Source organism: Nothobranchius furzeri, chromosome 8 (genome assembly GCF_043380555.1).
Source record: "Nothobranchius furzeri strain GRZ-AD chromosome 8, NfurGRZ-RIMD1, whole genome shotgun sequence".
In the NCBI taxonomy this organism is placed as follows: domain Eukaryota; kingdom Metazoa; phylum Chordata; class Actinopteri; order Cyprinodontiformes; family Nothobranchiidae; genus Nothobranchius; species Nothobranchius furzeri.
Window position 1 is genome coordinate 59,041,102 of NC_091748.1, and position 24,275 is coordinate 59,065,376.

General features: G+C 40.5%; 1 protein-coding gene across 3 annotated transcripts in view; it reads left to right on the top strand.

The window, feature by feature from the left end:
• Positions 1–319: 319 nt before the first annotated feature.
• The window catches only part of pex5la (peroxisomal biogenesis factor 5-like a), a 159,492-nt gene continuing 135,536 nt past the window's right edge, over positions 320–24,275 (top strand). For all 3 annotated transcript variants that reach the window (XM_054752331.2, XM_054752332.2, XM_054752333.2), the window contains exon 1: positions 320–478. In XM_054752331.2, coding sequence (XP_054608306.2) covers positions 458–478 — 21 coding nt within the window. In that variant the 5' untranslated portion in view covers positions 320–457. The remainder of the gene's footprint in view (positions 479–24,275) is intronic.

The following is a 24,275-nucleotide window of genomic DNA, read 5'->3' on the forward strand; positions in this document are numbered from 1 at the left end:
GTCAGCTCTGGAAGAGGTACCGGAGGGGTTGGTTAGAGAGGGCTGTTGGCAAACAGGAAGCATGAGCGCACTATAAGAGGAGAATGAACAGAGAAAAGAATCGAAACACTCCGATGGGAGAGGGGGGGAGGGGGAGTCAGGCTGTGAAGATGAAGACTCACTTCTTTTTCCTGCAAGGCGACCACTTCTCCATCAGAGAACCACCCAGCAGCAGGCAGTGAGCGAGGAAGCTGCGCTCCCGGTGCGCCTCACTGTCCCCCGCGCTCAGAGATCCTGGATGAGCGCTTGCTTCATCAGCACCACAGAGCAGCGGACAGCTCCGCTCTGTCTTCTCCGGACATCCTGTCCAGAAACTCTGCTTTCCGCTCCAGTCTGACGCTCTGTCACCGCCTGGTTCAAGTCTGGAAGAAGCGCAGAGACCGGGAGACGGAGGGATCCGTGACTGACTGAGCTCAATATGTACCAGGGACATTTACAGGTAAGTCTCTGCTGCTTGTCCTGCGTGAACTAACGGACTGAGGTGAGCAAGGTGCACCCATGTCAGGGGCCTGTTTTAATTGTTTTTTTTTAATTCATTTAAATATCACGAAACAAGTGTAGATGTTATGCTCAGCACGTTTTTTAAATATTTGCTGATTGTCCAAAATAAGTCAACTAATTATCCCAAAAGACTGAAACTACCGCGTGCCTTTTGTACGTCCGGGTGCAAAACTAATGTAAACACGAGACAAGTCAACACAGGGACAGATGAAGCAGTACAATACACAATATTGATAGATTTCACGCAAACTAGTTAATTTGACGTCACCCAATTTGACGTCATATTTTGAACAGTAGATTCAATTCGTATAAACCCGGATCTAGTTGAGACAAATAAGACTCAGTTGAGTTTCCAAATCAGAGAGCTGCAGCAGAGCTTCTCTAACTATGTTTGATGTCACGTGCTGATAATCCAAAACAGCAGTCCTCTGTGAGGCTCAATAAAGCCACTCTAATGCTGGAGATGTCTGGAATGAAACAATGCTGTTGGTTAACAGAGAGACTTCAGGTCACCGACTGCTTATGTAATAAAAGACTCCTCCTCAGTCAAAACTCTGGAGCTTTATTACTAATATTTAATATTTTATCATGTTGCTGAAGGAGGCGTATTTACTGGATGTGCATCAAAATGTTGCTACAAGTTCCTCCAGATGTTTTTATTTTCAAATGTTGATTGAACAGTTATTATCAGTTCCCTTTTGTATGTTTTCCATGTTCCATCCATGTTTCAGTTACCACCCTTTATATGTTTCTCATTACATGCATGAAATTCGTGTTGCTCACTTTGATGCAAAGATGATATCAGAACCAGGTTAGCGCTCTGTCTCAGTCATTTGTTAAGTTTTAATTTGGTGATCGCGAACGTTCACTGGATGAAAAACAAATTGGTCTCTGTTTGGAGCAGATGCACTCATATCGATGTGGAAAAACATGTTCAAAACCGAACGAGCAAATGCATTCTTGAGATTTTGTGACTATTGTCATTCCATTAACAATATGTAAAATACAAGAAATTATGTTACAAATGTGAGGAATGTTACTGAATAATATACAAATATGCAGTTATGAAATAAAACATTTAGGCTTGAATAATGCTCAGAACTCTTTAGTCATTAGAAATTTCTAAGGATTCAGGCATGAAATAAAACACATTTGCATGTATTTTATGCATGCTACATATTGATTAGTAAATGAATGATGATTTTTTTCCCAGTAAAATATTCCCTTTTACTTGTTTCCCATTGTTGATGTGACCTCTGGATAAAAGCTTGTGGCATGAATAATTGAAAGTTTTGGCGTTCCATAACTTGGAATTCTAAATGATGCTTCTTGTCAGGAGCAACACTGGTTCATCGGTCGGTTGTTTGTGGGCTGAGCTATCAGATTTGTTTCCCCATATTTCCTACACTCACAATTCCATCTTTATTACATAATTTTCAGGGAAGAAGATTTGTCGGCTTCTTTATGTTGCAGCTCAGGAGGCAAAATGTGAGCGTCATCCTGGTTTAATCCTCATGATTCTTCTCTGATCATTCTTGTTCATCTGGCCCTCTTGATTGTGTGGATTAATGTTCATGGAGAACTGGTGTTTATTTTACCCCTTCATCCTGTCCAAGGATCAAATGTCCTGGCACAAGCTGGGTCTCGCAAGTGTAGCCAAATGTTGTCCCGGAGGTTTGCCGGTGTGGATCGGGTCCGCATGTACGGTATTGGCTCAGCCAGTTGTTGCCTGGCTGAGACACAATGCTGGGCTCGCCTCCTGTGATTCTGCTGACCTCCATCAGCTTCTGGTTGGTCCGGCCCTGTGATGTCCATGTGAATGTTGCATGTGCTTTGACAGGTGAATATTATTTACTGTATCCAGTGTTGCAAAAGGTTGATACAGTTAAGGAGAAGCTGAGGTGTGGATGTCAGCCGTGTTTCTTTTTGTGCGAGTGTGCAACTTGAGATGCTACGAGCTGATTCAGCTCAGCTGCTCCTGTTTAGCAAACAAAAAGCTCCAAAACAGGCCATTTCTGTCTCTCTTGTATGTTTTTTTTCTTGCTATACAATTTAAAAGCTGATTCTCCCTTTGAACTCCTTCAGATGGCATTATTCTACAAACATTTGACCGTATGAAAACGTCGTAGTGGTTTTTCCTGCTTTGGCATTCGTGTTTACAGTAAATCTAATTAGGTTCTTGTAAAGCATTTTGAAATGCTTAATGGAAGTGATGCTCTGAAGCCTTCAGATATTTGCTCAGTTAAGCACAGCATTATTACATAATTTGATTATCATATTCAGACTCCCTCTGGGAAGATTTTGAATGGATGCAAATGGTGATCAGAAGTGGATCGGGTCTCTGAAGATATCAGTTATTTGCATATTTATTGTATTAAACTCCTGTTTTAGTAGTTATGTAGTTATGGTTGCAGGGTAATTTCAAAAATGGTCAGAGATTGTTTTCCTCTGAGCAAGTTTTGCTATCTGTTTGGTGAATCTGTTTGGTTGCTGTATAAATGTGTGGCATATGCATGTGATCAAAGCTGTTTACAAAATGCAACAGAGGCTGCATGGTAGCGCTGCTGCCTCGCAAGGTTGCAGGTTCGACAGTGGCCTTTTTGCGTGTGGTTAGCATGTTCTCCCCATGCATTTGTCCAAAAACATGCATGTTAGGGTAATTAGTGACCCTATGGTGTGAGTGTTTATGTGTCTCTACGAAGAACAGAAGCAGGTGTCCTCCCTTCTTATTCGATAACTGCTACAGTTTGGCACCAGCTCCCTGTTTTTCTCACCACTTATGGTTCTGATACTTTTATTGTGAGGCCTTCCGTGGACAAAGCAGGAAGGCCTCACAATAAAAGTATCACAGCCTAGAATGGTCAGAGTCATGCAAATGTGGTTTTCGAGCTAAAACCTCCGTTAGCTCCGGATTTGCTCAGTTAGCTTGTAGCTATATCGGCTTAGAGTATAATTGGTGTCAATCCCCAGTGAGTCATGGTGGATGGCTGCTTCTACTGAGCCAGGATCCTCTGCAGGGTTCTTCCTGTTAGGGAGTTTTCCTCTCCACTGTCGCTGCATGCTTCCTTAGTATGAGGATTGCTGTAAAGACTCTGACACCAGTCAGTGACTCGATGCAATCTGCTGGGTTCCTTTCAAAGGCAAAGTTTGATTAATTGGCATAATGAACTGAACTCAGCTGGAATGTTTTACTTTGTGAAGTGCCTTGAGATGACTCTTGTTGTAATTTGGTGCTATATAAATAAACTGAGTTGAATTGAATTAAATCTATAGCATATTAGCCACCAGACTCATTAAAAACAAAGCTGAGCAATCAACCAAGTCAATGAGATTTTATACATGAGTGACAGTCTCACAACACCCGTTCCTGCTAATTCATCCCCATCACCAATATTACACAGGTTCATAAATCAGAGCTGATTAGGTCTTCATTAGTTAATGTCGACCTCAGGTTCATGCAGAGCTTTCCCCATTCCACTGCTGGCGTCCATCCATCTTCCTCCTCCATGGTGGGGAAGTTCAGGCGTGACAAAGGAGTCCTGGTAGATTTCTTTTCAAAGGCTCCTTGATTTAATGAACCATGGTTTTGATTAAGAGCAACTTAACAGGCCCAACAATTTCAGGAGTAACAATAATGAGGTAATGCAGATGGTTTGCTGCTGGAAGTCATGCTCCAGGTTTCTTTGTTGATGATATGAGGCAGGAAAAGACACTGAAAGTCTGCAAGAAACCAAGCCGAGTTTCACAATTTAGAAAAAAACGATACATTTCTAATGTTTTACTATGCAGAAACACATTCTCACATCGATGACTTGTAAAATCTTTTTTTCGTTGTTACAAGCTGAGCGTGTGATTTTCCTGGATGGATTGAATTAACTGATGTTTCCAAGCAAGAAGGCTACAAAACTCCCAAATGAGGCGTTTCTGAGTGGATTTTGTAACGTTTCTTTGTGGAAGCAGGTTTTCTTCAGGTACTCCTGTTTCCTCCAGCGGACAAGGGAATGCACATTACTACTCTAATTTGGCCGTCACAGTGGCTGTTTATGTGGCCCTCTGATGGACTGGAGACCAGATATCTCCCACCTCTTGCCCCGTGGCTGCTGGAGATAGAAACCCAGTTTTCCATGATCCTGAACTGGATCCGGGGCTGCAGGAAATATATGGAAGTTCTGTGTGAATATGCTAGTGAAGGTTCTCAGTCATCCAGGTCATGATAATCCAAAACTAGTTTCGTGGATTTGTGAATATGTGATAATTGTCTCAATCTGAACTTTACAAATTCACGGACCTTCACGGTTCATATTAATTAGTATTTCTACACTGATGAGAGGCAGTAGCAATGATAGTAACAGGTTTATCATATTAAAGAGGGGTGCATAGGTTAATTTCAATGAGGCTTTGCATCGAAAATCCAATCCTTTGAGGAGTTGGGTTAAAAACCAAAGCACAATGAAGAACAGAGGGATGTGCTTCACCGAATCTCAGAATGTTGCTGCAAAGTTTCACAGTTTTCCTCCTGCAGCTGTTTGCTCATTTTAACTGGCCAGTAATCTAAAACTAATGTAATTTCACACCCACCAAAGTTCTACTATTTCCCACAGAGAAGAAATGCAAACCGCATCCCACTCAGAAAACAGAACTAATTAAAACTGAACAAAAGAAAAATGGACTTTTGTCAAAGAGAATGAACTGTGTGAGGAATTCTCACCACACAGTTCCCCGTCAAAGAGAACGGCAGATATGAGAAACTCTAATTCTTGTGTTTGAGTTGTTACAAGGATCTGCATTGTTGCTTCATTTTCTTATAAAGACATACAAGTCAATTAATCAGGAGTTGCATGAGATTCTTCTTCTTCCTCACATATACAGGAGTTTGTCTTTGAGTCATCCATCAGTAACACAAAATAAATAACAAATATCAGTCAGGAAGGATAGGAGTGACCCAGTGTGTGTGTTAGATGTGTGCAGATGAATCAGTCCCCATCAGGTTTGTTGCTGTAACTCGTAGATTTTCATTTAACGTAAAAGATCTTCACATCAGTCAGCATTTTTGTTTATTTCATTAACTTTACCTGTGAATGTTGATTAGCATGCAGGTTATAGGGCAAATGCTTCTCGTAATTAATGAATGTGTCCACAGACAGGCAGTCAAATTGCATTGATATCATCACGGATCACTGACTACGTTTACACGCAGCCAATATCCGGGTTATGATCGGGTTAAGGTCGGTATTCGGGTTTCTGAGTTGATCAGAATAACCCGTTTACGAGCATAAATAGAAAGAGTTACCCCTAACTTGCATGACCCGATTTAAATGCGGATGTTGGGGTAGCGTCAGGACGTATGGACTACGTCAAGACGCAATATGCGGTTACCTTCTTGTATATTTCGCTGTCTCTGTACTTTCGGCCGTCAACAAAAGACATAATCTTCATATTTTTCACCAGACCGATGAAGACAGAGGTTTCCTCGTCACTCCAAAAGTGTGGTGCTGTGCCGCGACTCACCATGTTGCTCCCAACTTGTTGTTTACTTCCGGTGTTCTGGCGCATACAAGACGTCTCGCTACTCAAAAGACCAAGATTGCTTGTGAACAGAGCATGCGCAGAACACACGCTTTGATGGGGATATCTCGATATGCGTTTACACGACCAAACATTCGGGTTAGAAAAGGGTTACCCCAGGTGTAGTAACCGGGTTTTTAAAGACCCGGTTATGAGCATATCCGGGTTTTTGGCGGTGTTTACATGGACCTGCGGAACCGGGCTATTGTGAATATTCGGGTTTTAAAAGGGTTACTGGCTGCATGTAAACACACTCATTGACTCCTTCAAAGGAGTTTGTTTTGTTATAAAAAGCAGGATGAATCATACTTGCTCAACTTTCATATACTTCACAAAAGCAGTCTTTAGGTTTCTGTTTTGAAAGATGCTTTTAGTTGAAACATAGATAAGTTAGATAAAACAAATGGGCATGAATCAGGTGTGTGTGTGTGTGTGTGTGTGTGTGTGTGTGTGTGTGTGTGTGTGTGTGTGTGTGTGTGTGTGTGTGTGTGTGTGTGTGTGTGTGTGTGTGTGTGTTTGTCAACCAGCCAGGCCAGTTAAAATGTCAGAGAAACAAAAACCAGAGATCGTATTGTTTTTCTGTGCACCCAGGCGCTGCATAAGTAGAAGGAAGGACACCTGTGTTGTATCAAAAACAAATCAATAAATCATTAATGTCAAAAGAATAAAGAGAATTAAGATCAGAAATGAACACAGGAAGGTGGAGATGATCAGTTAGATTTATTGTATTTTTGTTAATGTGTTGCAATGACATTATATGGATATGTCTACATTTTAAAGGGGAACTAGGCAGTTTTCGCTTGCTTTTAGCACTCCCTGTATCCATTTGTAGAACCAAAATAATCTCCTTGCTTTGCATTCGTCTTTGTAACACCTTAATCTAACATCTGAAATGTCTCCCCAGCCTTCCTAAGTGTCTACAGAAGTGATTTTTCAGTAAATTAAACAAATCAGCTGTGCTCATGATCTAAAACATGCAGGCAACGGGCCGGAAGCAAACTGCAGTGTCAGGTATGTCAGCTCAGTTTTTTTCACAACAGAGCAACCTGCCACTCTGAAGTTGCAAGTGGAATATTCTGGCCACAGGGGGGATAGGGGCTGGGTGGACTTTCATTAACCCTGTAATTTTAGCACATTCTGGCTCAAGAAAATAAAAATAAAAATGAAATTAGTTGCTAAGTATCCCATTAATGTTATGTTACACAAGTCCTGCTTTTTCTGGTTCAAGAGTTAGAAAATTGTGTAGCACACAAAGTTTATATGTTTAAAGTGACAATGTGTGGCTTTCACAATGAATCTCTGGAAATATCCATGGAAATGTTGTTGAAAGTGAATTACATGATGCCTAGTTGTTGAAAAAAGTTGGCGGCTTGGTGACATACTGATGTAAAAATTAGGTCTAAAGTACATGGGAATGGGTCTAAGTCTCTGGGCGACACCATGTTTATCTCTTTGGGAGCCTGTAAGGACAAATTGCATTTACTGATTAGTGAAAAAAACAGTTACAAAACTTTCGTCATTCATAAACATTTAGCTCTTTGCTTGTTGCTAGTGATGAAAGTTTGTCTGATGTGCTTGTCATTTTGCTGGAGGTTGCGCTCCCAGAGTTTTTTGACCCTAATAGCCATCCGTTGGTAAGAACTTACTCGAACACAACAATACAGCTTGCTAGCAATGATTTAGATATGTACTGCCTCCTAGCAAAAGGGAAAACACACATCGTTTCTTCAACTGGGTTAAGTTATAATACGGTTGACACAAAATATTTTCATTACATTCTTTGCACTAAAGGACTAACGTTTCACTGACTTCCAGAATGAGCTGTTTCGGGGCTCTGTCATTTTAAGAGAACAAGCTGGAGCTGGCCACGCGCACCCATCCTGTGCTCAGGCCGCAATAAGGTGAGTTGAGCTGCTGCTCTTCTAGCAGGAGCTCTCTCATACAGGTACAGGTGGTTCTATTCTAATTTCCCCATTTTTGATGTCACAAATGGAAACTTTTTGAATATGCTTGTTTTCAGCACAAAAATCCTAAATCCAAACACTGACAGAAAACAGATGGATGGGTTTTGTTCATGTTTGAAGTGTTTATAGATGCAGTAGAGAGCCACATGGCAGCACAAAATTATGCAAAAAGTGAATTTTGCATAATGTGTCCCCTTTAATTACTTAATTTATCTATACTTCTACTGTAATGAAGAGAATCAAACTGTTCATGTTTTTAGATACACATTTAGCAGAACAGGTTCAGCAGGAAAAGTGTCTGGATAGCAGATCTGCATCTCATAAGGCCTGTAAAACATGAGTTTCAGACACACACACACACACACAAACACACGCAGACACACACACACACACACACACACACACACACACACACACACACACACACACACACACACACACACACACACGCACGCACGCACGCACGCACGCACACACACACACACACATGTGACAACACACAATTGATGTCAGCAAAATGTAACAATCTTTCACGTAAAAAGAGCCTGTGTCTGAAAGTGCTACAATCAATGTTAAACACCCATATTTGCAGCTCCAGAGCTATATCACCCTCTCCGTTCAGGGTGATATAGCTCTGGTTTGTAACAAACAGTTACAAACCAGAGCTATATCACCTACAGCACCTGGAGCCATTTGCTCCAGGTGCTTTTCTGCTCAGTGTAGTTACCACGACAGTCCTCTGAGCCCCACGCAGTGAGTCCCCTGAGCTACTGTACAAAGCTACATTTTCCCTCCAACAAAAGTAGGACAACCACCAGCATCTTTGTCAGCGGGAGCAGATAGCCGTGCAGGAGAGTCAGTTGCTCATCCATCTTCGGTGCCCAGCCCATTCATAACAGTCGTTCTCCAACTGGGAATTAATTTGCTCCACAAACCCGGCATCTGAGGGCCCCGAGTGCAGAGAGCGTGTGGCTGGTCCTCCAGGGAAACATGATTTCTCATGGATGAGAGGTACTGACAAACAAATACACCCTTCACTGTGCCAGATGTGAATCCTCCCCCTCTGAGGGATGATGAAGTGTTTCTCCATGCCTGCTGATTTACAGATTCCCAAATTCTCTGACTCATGAGATGTTTTATTTCTAAAACCATTACTGAAAATGGCTAACAGGCAACCCTCATGCTTTCACCTGTTAATGGTTTTATGAATATTACAGAACACACATTTTCCCTCAACAGTCATTATTTTGTATATCTTAATTTAATTTTTGAAACTCTACAAAGTGCTGTTCAAACACAAGTGACTGCAAAAGCAAAGCTCAGCAAAAAGAAAACAATCTGCTTGAAATTATGAAACAAAAATTAAAATTTGTATTTTTTAAATATCTTGTGTTTCTGCTCTCACCTTTGCTGCCTTTGATTTCTGTGCCCATCTTTGCTGGCTGTCAAATGTATGACTGTGCCACCTTTGTTTGTTTATCCTCTGCCATGGCAGTACCTTGTTTCCTTCAACAGATTTCTTTGTTCCTACCTGCATTTGAGTCGTTCTCAGCTCTTGGATAGGACACTGAAGACTGTGTACTGAATCTGTAATTTGCTTTTCTCTTAAATTAATTTATAAATATGTCAAAACAGTAGTATAGTGATCTAATTTAGCAGTAAATTGTCAATACTCTGTCTGCAAAGTTCAGGTTGTTAATTTTTAAGGAATTATTTTGTGAAAATAAAATTGTGTTACAGTTGTCAAGTTCCTCCTCCTGTTCCTGGAGTTTTCTGCTTCAGGACAAGTAAACACAATTAATTAGACTCTGTGTTGCTAATGCATTGAGGAATTCATTTCAATTCAGTTTATTTATATAGCGTCAAATCACAAATTATGACTTTACAGCAGTCCTCATACAAAGCAAGCATTTAGCGACAGTGGAGAGGAAAACTCCCTTTTAACAGGAAGAAACCTCCAGAGGATCCTGGCTCAGTATAAGCAGCCATCCACCACGACGCACTGGGGATCGAGAAGACAGAGCATACACACACACACACACACACACACACACACACACACACACACACACACACACACACACACACACACACACACACGCGCACACACACACACACACACACACACACACACACAACATATATATGAAGTAACGTTTCTGTGGCTACATTGTGATTTCTTAATGAATTTTCTGTTTAGTAAGAAATAAACTTTATTGTCTTAATCTTAAGTGAATATATAATTAATTCAACAGGTGAACTACTAGTAGCACATTCCATGTCAAAGAAAGTAAAATGTTATTATCAGGAGCTCAACAGAACACCATTGTTGCTTCTTCTAGGGAGAAAATAAAGTCAACAGCTGAAATTGCAGGAAATAATACAATAAGAGAGAAGTGGTAGAAGAAAGTAGTAGAGTGTGGAAAGTGGTCAGTATGTCCTCCAGAAGTCTAAGCCTATAGCAGCTTAACTTCAGCGATAACTCTGGATAACCTAGCCGTTTAGATGGAAGCATGATGGAGGCAGGACAAGGGGGAGCTGACTGCATTCCCTGCAGTGCACTCAACTTCTCTCTACTCCCCCACTCACTCAAACCTGGGCTAACATCAGATTTTAACCATAGGCCCTATCAAATAAAAATGTTTTAAGCCTAGTCTTAAAAGTAGATTAGGTGTCTGCCTCATGGACTAAAGCTGGTAGCTGGTTCCACAAGAGAAGAGCCCATTAACTAAAAGATCTGCCTCCCATCCTATTTTTAGATGCTCTAGGAACCACCAGTAAACCTGCAGTCCAGGAGTGATGTGTTCTGTTAGAAATATTCTCTGTTAAGTGCTCTGTTAGAAAGATCTGATATATATATATATATATATATATATATATATATATATATATATATATATATATATATATATATATATATATATATATATATATATATATATAAACAATCAGATCACAAATGCATACCCTGTTTAGCAGTCAAAAATATTAATACTGATCCAAACAATGAAGGAGACTTGTGGCTTTAAATACACTAAAATAACAACAGATGGTTAAGGCAGTTTATAACATCGAACTGAAGTAATCATACTTGTCCTGCTAAACGGGGAACAAATGAAACTGCTCAAATTTGCTATCAAGGCTGTTTCTAATTGCAGTTTGAATGTGAAAATTCGTTTTTCTACCTCTAGCAGGAGATGTATGTTTTGAGTTGCAGATGTCCAACACCCCTCGTCTTGATTTAACTCTAAACAGCAGGTGTTGTTTCTGTTTTACACCTCAGCGTTGTCTCTCTGAGCCGGGGATTATGTAACATAATTGCAGGAGAGCCTTCCACAGAAAACCAAATTTCGTACACCATCCTTGTAATTAACGTGCATCCATAGATATCATTTTCATTCATCTTATGAACACAGATAATAGTTGTTTCTGCTTTCTGTCACATTTAACTCACAACCACAAACCAACCAGCTGCGTACAGTAAACTCAGATGAATGAAACATGAACTCAAGCTGTTCTCACTCTTGTTACATTAAATGTGAAGAGCCTTTGTTGGCCACATGAACACTTATTCATTTCTGAAGCTCATTTGTGCAACGCTGTAGTGAAAATAAGAACCTTTGATGTTATTTTTGCACACTCAATGAAGGATGAATTCATTTGAATAATCTTACTGTAGCTTAAAGCGACAGGAATTCAACAAAACCATACTGAAACATAATGAATGGGATTTCTTTAGGGTTTTAGTGTGAATAGATTTATGACAACCAGTCATATAAGCTCTCCTATGTGGAAATGGCATTGAAAAGATGAAATTATAACACTTTCCTGCAGTTGTTCTGAATGATATGAAAGGGGAAATTGCCAGGCGAGTCTGTAAATACAATACTTAAAGATGCAGTTGTTGAGGAGTGAAGGGCTGGGCTCCTAAAGAAGCGCTGGGTGAATACATCAAGGCTACAGTAACCTAAACGTCTGCAGGCTTGGCAGATGTACGGCAGTAAAAGAGCACTTCCACAACAATAAAACTACGTGCCAGACTACACGCTCATTGACTAAACAAGCTTAGCAGATATGTGATACCTGTATGCAGTCATGTCTGCCTCTTTCTGCCCTTGGACATGCTGGCATGGACACATAAGTAATGATGCCTGGACGTGTGATTCATATATCTTCACATGACAGAAGCTGCAATGTGCCAGAGGAGAAGTCAAAAGGTCCTGCTGTCCTGACTTTCTGCTTAGCAGCAAGGTGAACACTGAGGCCAAACATAAACAAATACATTTTTACCATCACTGTTGCAAGTTTAATAAGAATTCCATTGATTTAGGCAAAAATGTACTGAACTGATTCAGCTTTCTTTCTTTTTGCATTTTTTTTAAATGTTGACTTTAGACATCAGCTTTTGTTCTTGAACAGAGTGAGATGTAGAGTTGAGCGAAGCTGGATGCTTGGTTAATGAGATGGTCCAAAGCAGGGTTACTCATCACACACAGATAGCGTGAAAAATAGCTATTGGGTTCACGAAAGGAGCTGTGATTGGTCATTGACTTTTTCCTTCTGGGCTCTAGTGCCATTCAGCATGTTTGAGTGTCTACAGCTGGTGCAAAATATTTTAGCAAATTAGTTTTTTTTTACCTGTAATTTTGTAAAATGCCCTTTTCAACAATTGTAGAAAGTCTTAAAAGTGTAGTTTGTTTTAGAAGAGTGGATATCCTGTTTGCAATTCATTCATTCATTTATTCATTCATTCATTTCTGCTATAGCGACCCCTACCCTTCAGTGTGTGAACTGCAGAAGCGTTCTTCTTGAAAACAGCGTAAGGTTGTTTTTTTATTGCCTGAAGAGCGTTTAGCCGCTGCTGCCTGACAGGGTGTCACATTTTACCCCGAGGGTCCATTTCAATGTCAAAATGCTAAATTTTGACTCTGGTTTAATAAAGTGTTTGGTCATTTAAAAATACGACCTTGTTGTCTGATTATTTTTCATCTGTGGGCAGCCACTACTGCAGCATTTAATTTGGGAACAATTAATGCAGATTATTTTGTCAGGAGAAAAAAACAACTGAATTTCAAACAAGTCTCACCTAAATCATCTCAGTCGTCGCTGGACTGATGCAGATTAAACTGCATGTCCCAAACTAACATAAATGTTGTGGATTCAGAACATTAGTAAGACATCTGGTAAGGTCCACTTCACATAGCGAGAATGAGCATGCAGATTTTGACCCGATTCTCCCCATCTGACAAGCTTAAAGACACATCTGACTACTGTAATAGCTCTGGTTGACTGTTTATGACATTCCTGATGTGTGTGACATGGAGAAGAGTGCTCTGGTTTGTTAGAAAGGACATCGGGACCGCCCCGAGCATCTGATACACCGTGCTTGATTGTCCAGAACTTCAATGCCAAAAAAGTGTGCTGCCTGGTGATCGTGACGTGTAGATAATCAGGAAGTGAGGAGATGGAAGCAGAATGCACGCTCCCCCTCCGCCATGTTTGTTTATGCAGAGTTAAGTTAGATCTCGCAATATTTCTCATCTCATCACTTCGTCTGGGGAATGTTCGCTTGTGGGAGTGGTTTGTGTTTTTTTGTTTTTTTTTACTTAATAGACTCAACAGAATAAATGTTTCTTTCATCAATGCTATGATTTTTGATTAAGTGCTATAGCATTTTTAGATGAGTTCTATTACAAATTTGTACATTTACTGTGATATTTTCTGTCATAAAATGCCATTGAGTTGTTGGTTTTTTAAAGTGGTACTTTACTCATAGTTTTAATCCATAAAACAATCTCGGTTTGCAACGGGGAAGGTTGATGTTGGTTTAGCATCCAGGAAACAGCAGAGAACATCTTGACTAGTAGAAGCATTAGCAACTCCACCAAGCAGCAGATGTTCCTTCAGACTTGTGTTATTTGTGGAAATAAAACATCACGTTGCAAAGCGAATGCAGTGGTAGAGTCGTGTTGGCTGTTAGCCAATCAGAGGTTAGATGTTCAAATATCAGGAAATAAGACTCCAAATCCTGTTGTGTTAAGCTACTTTCTCCTCCAGCTGACTTCTACGTCGTCAAACAGGAGAATCTTAGCATTTTTCCACAGAGATTTACTCACAAGGCATTCATTCCTACTAGAGCAAATGAATTACAGTATGAGTCAAGTTGATCTTCTATTTAGATACTTTTTACACCCATATCTGGATTTTTCTAGGAACAAGCCACAAATGAAAAAGGAGTCCTTTGTGTGTCCCTCCAGAACACCGTCAATAAAATCTCCATCCAAGGCTGTCCCATCTCAGTCATGTCATTTTTTACAGAGGCTATTATATACTGTATTTTTGTGTTTTATACATTCTGCACATTTAAAGGAATCTAAAAAATTCAAACTTTTCTAAATATAAAATCTTTAACATAATATTAAGAATTCCATTTGAATTATGAAATGAATTTGCAGACATGAGAGCGAGCTGGAAATGATGTGACGACTAAAGAGAGAAAATTCAGACAGAAAAACAAAACAAAGCAACATCTGTTTGTGTTTCAGGTTAAAGAGTCCCAGGCACTGCTACGCTGCTAATCTCTTGTGGCAAGAGAAAACTGTTCCATCGCAGTTTTGGCTCCTTTTCCTCTCGGAGTAATTCATCACTGACAAAAGCAGCAGGAATGTTGACATTTCTGCTGATCTGTGACAGAAAGTGTTAGGAGACGCGCCTGTGTGCGTCGTTTGATTTGAAGCTGCAGCCATCTTTGTTTCGTTGTTTGCGTATATTTGTGTCGTGTTGCGTTCTGATGAATAAAGTTGCAGTAGGGACTTTCTCTGTGGCACAGCTTCAAACATGACATAAGTTGTGGTAGCAGATTCTCAGACAGCAGATTAACATGAATTATGTCTAATCTGGATTTATTTGACAGTAATTACAATTTTATTAATTTTCCTTTTAGGGGTAAAAAATGTAAATAAGATCAAGTTTTCTAAAAAATAAAAATGTAAATGTGTTTCTGTCCACGTCCTCAGTGTGAGAATCTGTTTTTGGTTTTCAGTCTAAAGATTGAAACTTTGAAATTGTTTTTATGGTTAAAGTTCCCAACTAAAATCTTGGGAGCACATTGTTTCTGCATGTTAGCACAGAGATGTGTGCATGAGGATCTAAATTTAGGCTGACAGGAAAAAGAAAGGCAGGTAAGGAAAAGCTAGTTTTACCTACAGTAAATACAATAAATCAAAGCACATGGGAGTAAAAAATATTAATGCAGGAAACAACAATTAATAAATAGGTAAAAACTTGACATGGCAAGGCTGCTCGAGGATCTGACAAGGAACAGGAAGACACCCAGAACGTGCAGAGGGACTCTTACAGAGAGAATAAAGACGACAACAAAAGCAGTCAGTTCAAACTTAAATAGTCCCATAAAATCCAAAACTGGAGTTAAGAACAAGAGGATGAGGTTTGTTTCAAGACATGAAACAAACGTAAAATTACATAATCTACAGTCCATGAGATGCATGAACTTCTCACAGTCAACACAGCAAAAACGGATTTGAAAGACTAGTTTTTAGACGTTAATCTTACTTTCTGTACAACAAGAAAGACGGCTCTCATCTAGAAAAATAGCATCACTTAGAGTAAGATAAATATTCCTAAATATGACCTAAATTGTCTTGTGTAAAACAACCTTCCAAAAGGGTAAGCAAATGTTGCTGAATTCCTAAAACTAGCTAATAAATCTAAAATGTAATTGCTAGTTTAAAGAATGCTAGATAAGCAAAACAAGGAATCTTTGTTATATTTAAGAATATTTAACTTATTTTAAGTGATGCTATTTTTCTAGGTAAGAATTTTTTTTGAACATCTTAGGTGTGTTCTTGCTGTGTCTTTGTAAATCCATGCTTTCGTTCTTTTTTAAACACATAAACAGTTTTGTTTACCTGTTTGTAGCTACGGTTTCGCCGACAGCTGCCGGCTTCTTCAGGCTGACGCTGATGGTGGCGCGTCACTTTCTTCTCCGTTTATCTGCGGGCAGCAGAGGACGTTGTCGCCCTCTACTGCCCGCTCTCCCCTCTAACCCAGAAACCCAGAAAGACAAGAACCAAAACCAGTGATAACCCTACCATACATCAGAGGCATAACGGAAAAAATAAGAGCAACAATGAAAAAACACAACATAAACACACCAACAAAGCCATACACAACAGTTAGAAACAGATTAGTACACCCAAAAGACAAAATATCAGCTGGACAAAAATGTGGAGTCATCTACGAAATCCCATGCAAAATATGCAATAAAACATACATAGGAGAAACCGGACGCCAACTCAATACACGGACAATAGAACACAGAAAGGAGTGCGAGAAAGAGGCAAATCGTAAACACACAAGAGCAGCAAAAGAAGAAGCAGAAAGTACAATAAAAAAGTCAGCCGTAACAGATCATTGCTTAAGAGAAAACCATATAATGGACTGGGACAGCACACGGATCATAACCACCGAACAACAAAAATACAAAAGATGGATCAAGGAAGCAATAGAGATAAGGAGACGTGGATGTGGGACCATGAACAGGGACGACGGAGTTTACACGCTGGACCACGCATGGGACTGCATCGTCGGAGAGGGGAGAGCGGGCAGTAGAGGGCGACAACGTCCTCTGCTGCCCGCAGATAAACGGAGAAGGAAGTGACGCGCCACCATCAGCGTCAGCCTGAAGAAGCCGGCAGCTGTCGGCGAAACCGTAGCTACAAACAGGTAAACAAAACTGTTTCTGTGTTTAAAAAAGAACGAAAGCAAGAATTTTTTTTGTCGAAATGTCAAAACAATTTTATTATTTTTTACTTTTATAGGAATCTTTTTTTTGCAGTGATATGTGTGTGACTGCAGTCTAAGAGATGCATATACAGAGTGTTTCCACACACATTTAGTTTATCCCCCTTATTCCCCTTGCATGTAACTGTTTTCCAGTTTAAGATTTTTTTTAGAAGCTTGCAGAAGGAGTTTCTCCAGGTGCTCCGTTTTCCTCCCACAGTCCAAACAATGCATGTAAGAGTGGTTGCGTGTCTCTGTAGTGGATGGGAGACCTGTCTAGGGAGTCCCCTGCCTCTCGCCCAGTGACTGCTGCAGTATGAAATGGTTAGGAAGACGAATGAATAAAGATTATGATGTGGTTTATGTTTCATTCACCTTTGTAGAGATAAACCAAATTCAGGTACAGAATAAATAGTTTTAAAGTAGCTGAATTAAGAATAAAATATGACAAAACTGCAAAGAAGCGAGTGAGGAAACTAAGCAGGATAAATTTGATACACAGACAAAATTTATGATAACTGACCCACACTTGTACTATACAGTGTATTATTCACCCATTGACACACACATTCACACACTGGTGGTGATGAGCTACGATGTAGCCACAGCTGCCCTGGGGCACTCTGACAGAGGGCAGGCTTTCCAAGCATAGGCACCATCAGTCCCTCCGACCACCACCAGCAGGCAAGGTGGGTTAGGTGTCTTGCTCAAGGACACAAGAGCAGCATTCTCTGGCGGGAGCCGGGACTGAACCTGGAACCTTCTGATTACTGGATAACCTGCTGTACCTACTGAGCTACTGCTGCCCCTAAAGTTTAAATTAGATTTAGAAATGTAAAATAAGCAGCAACAAAGTGAATTTAATGCAGATAAACAACAAATAAAGGGTTAACAGTGCATCCTCAGCCCCCGGGAAGTCATGGTTACGGCTGACTCTGTTTCTGCTACTCTGAGTGAGGAAGTGACGGGGTCATCCATGTCCAACACCAGCAGCACTAACTGGAAGTGTCTGGACTGGCGACTGGTTGGAAATAAACTCCCAGAACGGATAATGATTCACTTCTGTTTGCACACTTCTATTTTTGCCCTACAGAAATTTCCACTCCACTCTTTTTGGACTTTGGGATTGTTGATCAAAATCATTCTCAGTTAACATGAGATAGCAGATTTTGATTCATTTCTCAGATTTGCTTTTATTTAGTGACGAGAGCCAACCTAAAGCATTGATCCTGTTTCCAGTTGACAGATAAGCAGTCTCTTGAGATAAGCAGGATGTCTGTGGTACTTAAAGCATACCAGTAGCCCGATTGGTATTTTCTCAGGCTGGACTCTGTTGTTTAGCTTCCAGTTAGACTAGTGACAAATCAACCCAAAGGTCACAGAAAAGCCTCACAATAAAATGTGGCTCTAATTAAAAAGTTTTAAAATTTACGTCCTTTCAATGGACATTCGTATAACTTCAGCTTCTTAAACATTTAGGAAATTGTAAAAAAATTCTTACTGCTCTTTAGTGGAAACAATGATATTTGAAGACTTTACATCATTTCACTTAACCCTCTGATGCATGAATTATGAGATCTTCAACCATAATTTTTTAAACAATTTTTTTCATTCATTTTAGGTGTGACTGAAACAAATTTCAACAAATATTTTTTAAACATTTTGTTAATTTACAAATAATTTATTACACGTCCATCTCAGAGGACAGCATGTATTCTGAACATGAAATATGTTGGCTTGAGTTACTGAAGTCCAAATGGAGGGGCTCACATGCAATAAAGTCTTCAACAGCTGTGCTTAATAGCAAAAATAAAGAAATAACAATTTTGAGTACCTGTCCACTGTAATGACCATTATGCATCAAAGGGTTAAAGTTTGAACAGACAGAACGAAGCAGCAAGTATACTTTGTCTAAGACTTCCAAAAGTGCTCTTTTACTTCGACTCAGCAAACCTAAACATTGCAATTAGTCTGACCTTCAGCCATCCAAGACCCTAAGATACTCAGACAGGCTGCAACAGAAAAGGTCAATGGAAGCTTCAACAACTGTGTGTAAAGCTGTAGAAAGAATCGTCGAGGGAGGATTGGAAAAATACAAACACTCAAAGTATTACAACAGAAAACACTCAATTTTTTGCTAATTTTTAGCTTTAAAGATGCCTCCATAGAGAAGCAAAAGGCAAATGTCATTGTTTTTCCCTATTTTAATCTTAATCACATGTTGGCTGTTAAAAAAACTCCTGTAAAGTTACCATCAGGTGGATAGTTTAGAGCTCCGTCAGTTTATACAGACTCCTAACGTTCTACACAAGATCTTATTACTATGATCAAGCACAAAGTTTCTATTATGAAATGACCCAAACAGCAAAAAACTCCATCATTTGTCATCATTGGGCAACCTAATTTGACAATACACATTTGCATTTGAAATACTGGGGTTTGGATGGTAAAATATTCAGACAGTAGATCTTAAACAGTAAATGTTGTTCCTCGTTGGGTCTGTCAGATCTGGTGTTAAACTTTTTTCTGCCTGCTGTAATAAAAATGTAGAAATGCACAAGTTAAACCACCAACATGCATCTTTCCATCAACTCCATACTTTTGCCAGTTTATATTGTTTGATTTCACAACTCGGTGTGCCGGTTTTTTCACCTGCAGCAACCGCTGAGCTGTGTGACGACAGTGAAAGCAACGCTGAAATGATTGAATCCATTATTTTATTCTTGCTCTAAAATCTTTTTAACCCTCTGGAGGCAGGCGTTGCAGATTTGCAACAGTTAAAACCTACCTACCTGGTTACTCCACATACATATTTCATGAGCATTTTTTTACTCAGAAGTACCCCTGAAAGACTTAGTTGTTTGTCCTTTTATCAGAACTTATTTTGAGCCTGAGAGGGTTAAACAGCATCCTGTCGGAGAAGGGATGGAAACTCCTTAGCTCGGCAGGGAGTAAACGGTTAAAAACGTATGACGTGATTGCATGTTCCTCACAGCCTCTTGAGTAATCAACCCTGCTGCACACATCTAATCTTGTGTGAGGAGCTCTACCAACCTGACACACACACACACATACACACACACACACACTGGTACTAAACATTCTCCTCTGGTGATGAACTCCTCAACATGGTGATTTGCACTAGAAATCTGACATTTACATGTCTGAGGCGACAACAGCAGCACCCACTTTGGGCTTCTTGAGTGGCCCCACATGAAAAAGTTGTCTCACTGAATTTTATCTCTGGAGGTACAGCTCTCATTTGCTTCAGCTCTGTTATTATTATAAGGTCCGTTTTGTTCTTTAAGGGTAAAAAGACATTTTGGAAATTCAAAAAGAGGTTTGTTTGGTTCACAGTTTTTAAAATAGCACCTGAATGTAACACTACACCACAAAGCTACAGTGAAAGTGTAGATTCCCCGGTCGATAGCTGGCCTCTGAGCCAACTCCTGCTCTAAAGTAGTAGATCCTGATCAGAGGAATCCCTCCTTTGTCCATAGTGATTATCTGATTCCAGCCAGGAAGCACAAATCTCATCATCTGTTACCTTTAGAATATTCCTCGTCTGCTTTAGCAGTTGGAGGATTGTAATAGACTTGAGACATCCCATCATGTTTTTATAGATGCCAGAATGATAAAACGGGAAGTCTGAGAGCTTCTTTAATAGAATCACAACAGCCTTTAAAACAGAACAGCTTCTGTTGACTTGGGATTGTTTGACAATCTGAAATTAGTACAGATTAGGCATATTACACGCAATCCTAGTTTTCTGCTTTGGAAGGCAGCATTGCTTAATACTGACTGAAACTGCAAATGTGCCACTATGCTAACTAGCTACCTTTTTAAGAACGATGCATTTTATCTTTATATGTTTATGTTTAGCAGATGCTTTTGTCCAAAGTGACTTTTTTTAATTTTTAAATTTTTTTATTTATTTAGCAGACACTTTTATCCCAAGCGACTTACAATTCATAACCTATAGGGCATGTTGTGATCTGTGGGGGAAACCGGAGTACCCGGAGGAAACCCACGCATGCATGGGGAGAACACGCAACTCCACGTAGAAAGGCCGCAGCCGAGTTTCAAACCTGCGACCTTTGTGCTGTGAGGCAACAGTGCTAACCACTGCGCCACTATGCAGCATGACTTACAAGTGATAATCGACATGTTGCCCTTGAGGCTAACAACAACAATAACAACAACAGTCTTTTGATGTAATTTTTATTAGATTTCACTTTTCCCAACTGTTTTGCAAGAAAGCATATAATTTGATCTTCTATTTAGCTAATTTCTAGCTGTTACATCAGGACATCAGCTCAGCCCTGATAAAAAAAAATCTCAGGGAAAATCCTACTTCATGTGAGTTCTGCCAGAAGAAGAAGGCGTGTAACACTGGGACCGGTTTCTATGTGTTGGCCTGGCTGCTGTGACCCGTGATCAGAATTTGATTTACCATGAAGGATTTCTGAAAGGATTACATTGGTTTTGATGTGAAAGCCTGAAAAGATTTAATCCTAGAATAAGGGATGGTGAGATGATGTCATCAGATTAAGTTTACTGAATGAAATGGCTACGGGCTCGTGTGTTAGTCAGCATTTTCATGTAGGGTTGAGCTATGGATGCATTATTGGAGATCTCGTGGTGAAAAGGTGACGAACGTGCGCGCGCACACACACACACACACACACACACACACACACACACACACACACACACACACACAGAGAGAGAGAAACATGCACAAGGAAATAATCATGTAATCTGACAGCTTTTTTTTTGAAAACTTGATAGATTTTAATAATCACAGTGGTGGCCACTATGGAGCCATTAGATGGTTGGCTGCATGTTTTGTAAAATTAAAAAATTATGCATGCTCTGCAGATATTGCAGCATTGTAAGAATGTCTGCATATTAACTCTACTGATTGTGTCCACGAACAACCCACATGCTACAGGCAGCTGTGAGGTTGCAATATGCCACTCAGCTGATCAGCTGGCATTATATGAGCATGCTGAAAGGTTTTTGTTTCTCATAAACCACATATTCTCTCATTTGTCCAATAGTCCTGTTTGAGTTGAAGTATGAGTGAGACTTTCACTTTCTTTACTCAATAACCATCTTGTTCTAAAGCTACAATGGCAAATCTGCAGAATAAACTAGCTTTAAACATTTTTCATACCTCTTAACGTTTTAACATACTACAGCTATAAACATTTATGGACATAAAAAGGAAAATAATAACATAGTTCTCTTGCATTTGTCTAAAAACATCAGCCAATAACACAGCACGGTCCGAGACCAATAATTGGACCATCCAGTTGTTTGTCTCGCCAAATCACTACGCTGCTGCATCTATCTGGTTACTCCATTCATAACACACCACACATTTGTAACAACACAACAGGAGTTGTCCAGTAAATCTTGTCAGAGAAGGACATCAACTACGTCAACTTTAGGACAACTTTTGTAGTCATGTAGAACAAAAGATGTGTGGACCTAGAAAAGGGCAACTGGTGTTTAGCGCTCTCTTTTTTTATTGTGGCAATGCAGGTCCCCGTGTCAAGGGGAAATGGCCCAGGGATAATAGACAATGATAGGGGTGAGAGTTCCGTGTTTATGTTTAAAAGCTAGCTTGTTTTGAAGATTTGCCATTGCGGCTTTAACAGATAGACAGCAACGATGGTTTAGCATGGAGATCACATTTTAAAAGCTGCTATTCATTCTACTTTGCTCTCTCCTGATATGCTGAGACACTCTGGTTTTCTTGCTAGGCCAGTAAACTGGATGAATGTACTGAAGGTTCACATAACAAATCTGATGGACGAAACAAAAGAAGAAAAGTAGAGATGAGCATGCGCTGACGGCCGATCACCGGATACACGGCAGCGTTTGAAGCTGATGGCAGCTCGTTAACAAACATCCACAAACAATTAAGACATATTTTCGCCTAATTTATTTGCTGACAACGCAAAAAATAATCTGGTAAGTATAACTCACTCAATCTGGAGGTAAGTGAAGAAAATTTTGAAAGTTAACAAAATTATATTGACAAAGTTTTTGAGTTATTCGTTACGGGTCTGAAGAAATCAGCAGCTGAGCCTGAAACACCTGGGACCAAGAGGAGCCGTCCTCAGGACTCACCTGAGGCCTCATCTCCCCATAAGGACATATTAGAATTATTGGATTCTATAGATAAACGTCTTCTGGGATTTGAGGGGCGTCTACATCTGCTTGAGATCATACACCAGGAGTTTAAGAACCTCCGTCAGTCTCTGGAGTTCAGCCAGGAGCAGGTGGAGCGGCTCGCTGCTGAGAACGCGTCTCTGCGGGAGTCCGTTTCTTCTCTGGAAGAGGGAATGACGCGGATTGCCCAGGACAACAAGATTCTGAAGGAGACTGTTTTGGACCTTCAGACCCGTAGCATGAGGGATAATTTGGTGTTCACAGGCCTCCTGGAGCAGACAGGAGGGACAGAGAACTGCGAGCAAACAATAAAAAACTTTTTCCAGACCCAAATGAAGACACCCGAAGAAACGGTAAAAAACATCACCTTTCATCGGGTACACTGCCTTGGAGCTAAAAGAGTGGACAGCAGAAGACCTCGTCCCATTGTGGCTAAATTTGAACATTTTAAGCAGAAGGATCTTGTTAAAAGTCACGGAAGAGAGCTCAAAGGAAAAGACTTCAGCGTAAATGACCAGTTCCCTTTCCGCCGCGCAAAAAGTTTATCCAGGATGGTGTTAGGTTCGATTGGCTGAGCTGAAGTGTAGCGGAGGTTGCTTGTAGCGTAACTGCGTGACCCAGACGCGGAGTGGCTAGCGTTGAGTTAAACAGAGCATGTGGCTTTGATCTGGGAATGGCGGCGCAGCGCTCGGAAAGAGCCGAGACTTTCCGAAGCAGCAGTTCCGAATAAATAAGGAAGCTGACTTACTGGTGGTAGACAGCGTGGAAAGACCCCTTTCCTGGTTTGAGGGATGGTAAGCCTGAGAACTCGGGTCGATGTCTGGTATGAACAATGACTGAGTGATGAATGAGTGGCGGCACATCCGTAAATAGAGTCGGTGTGATGACGTCGACGAGCCACGCTGGTGATGGGAATGCTGGGAAGTGTAGTAGTCCGCCAGTTGGGTCCGTAGGGGGTGGCACATACATCACATGCGGCAGTGAACTCGCGTACGTCCTTCCACATAAAAGGCCACCATATAGCCCGACAGAGGAACTGGAGGGTGCGGGCTTGGCCTTTATGTCCAGCGGGCTTGGCCTTTATGTCCAGCGAGCTGTGAACAATGCCCCCACATCAGTGCCTCCCATCAGCAGGCGGTCGGAACGCAGAGGTGGTTTGGGGGAGTCTCTGGGGGAGCCGGATCAGCAGGGAGAAAAGCCCAAAAGGATTGTTACAGAGGC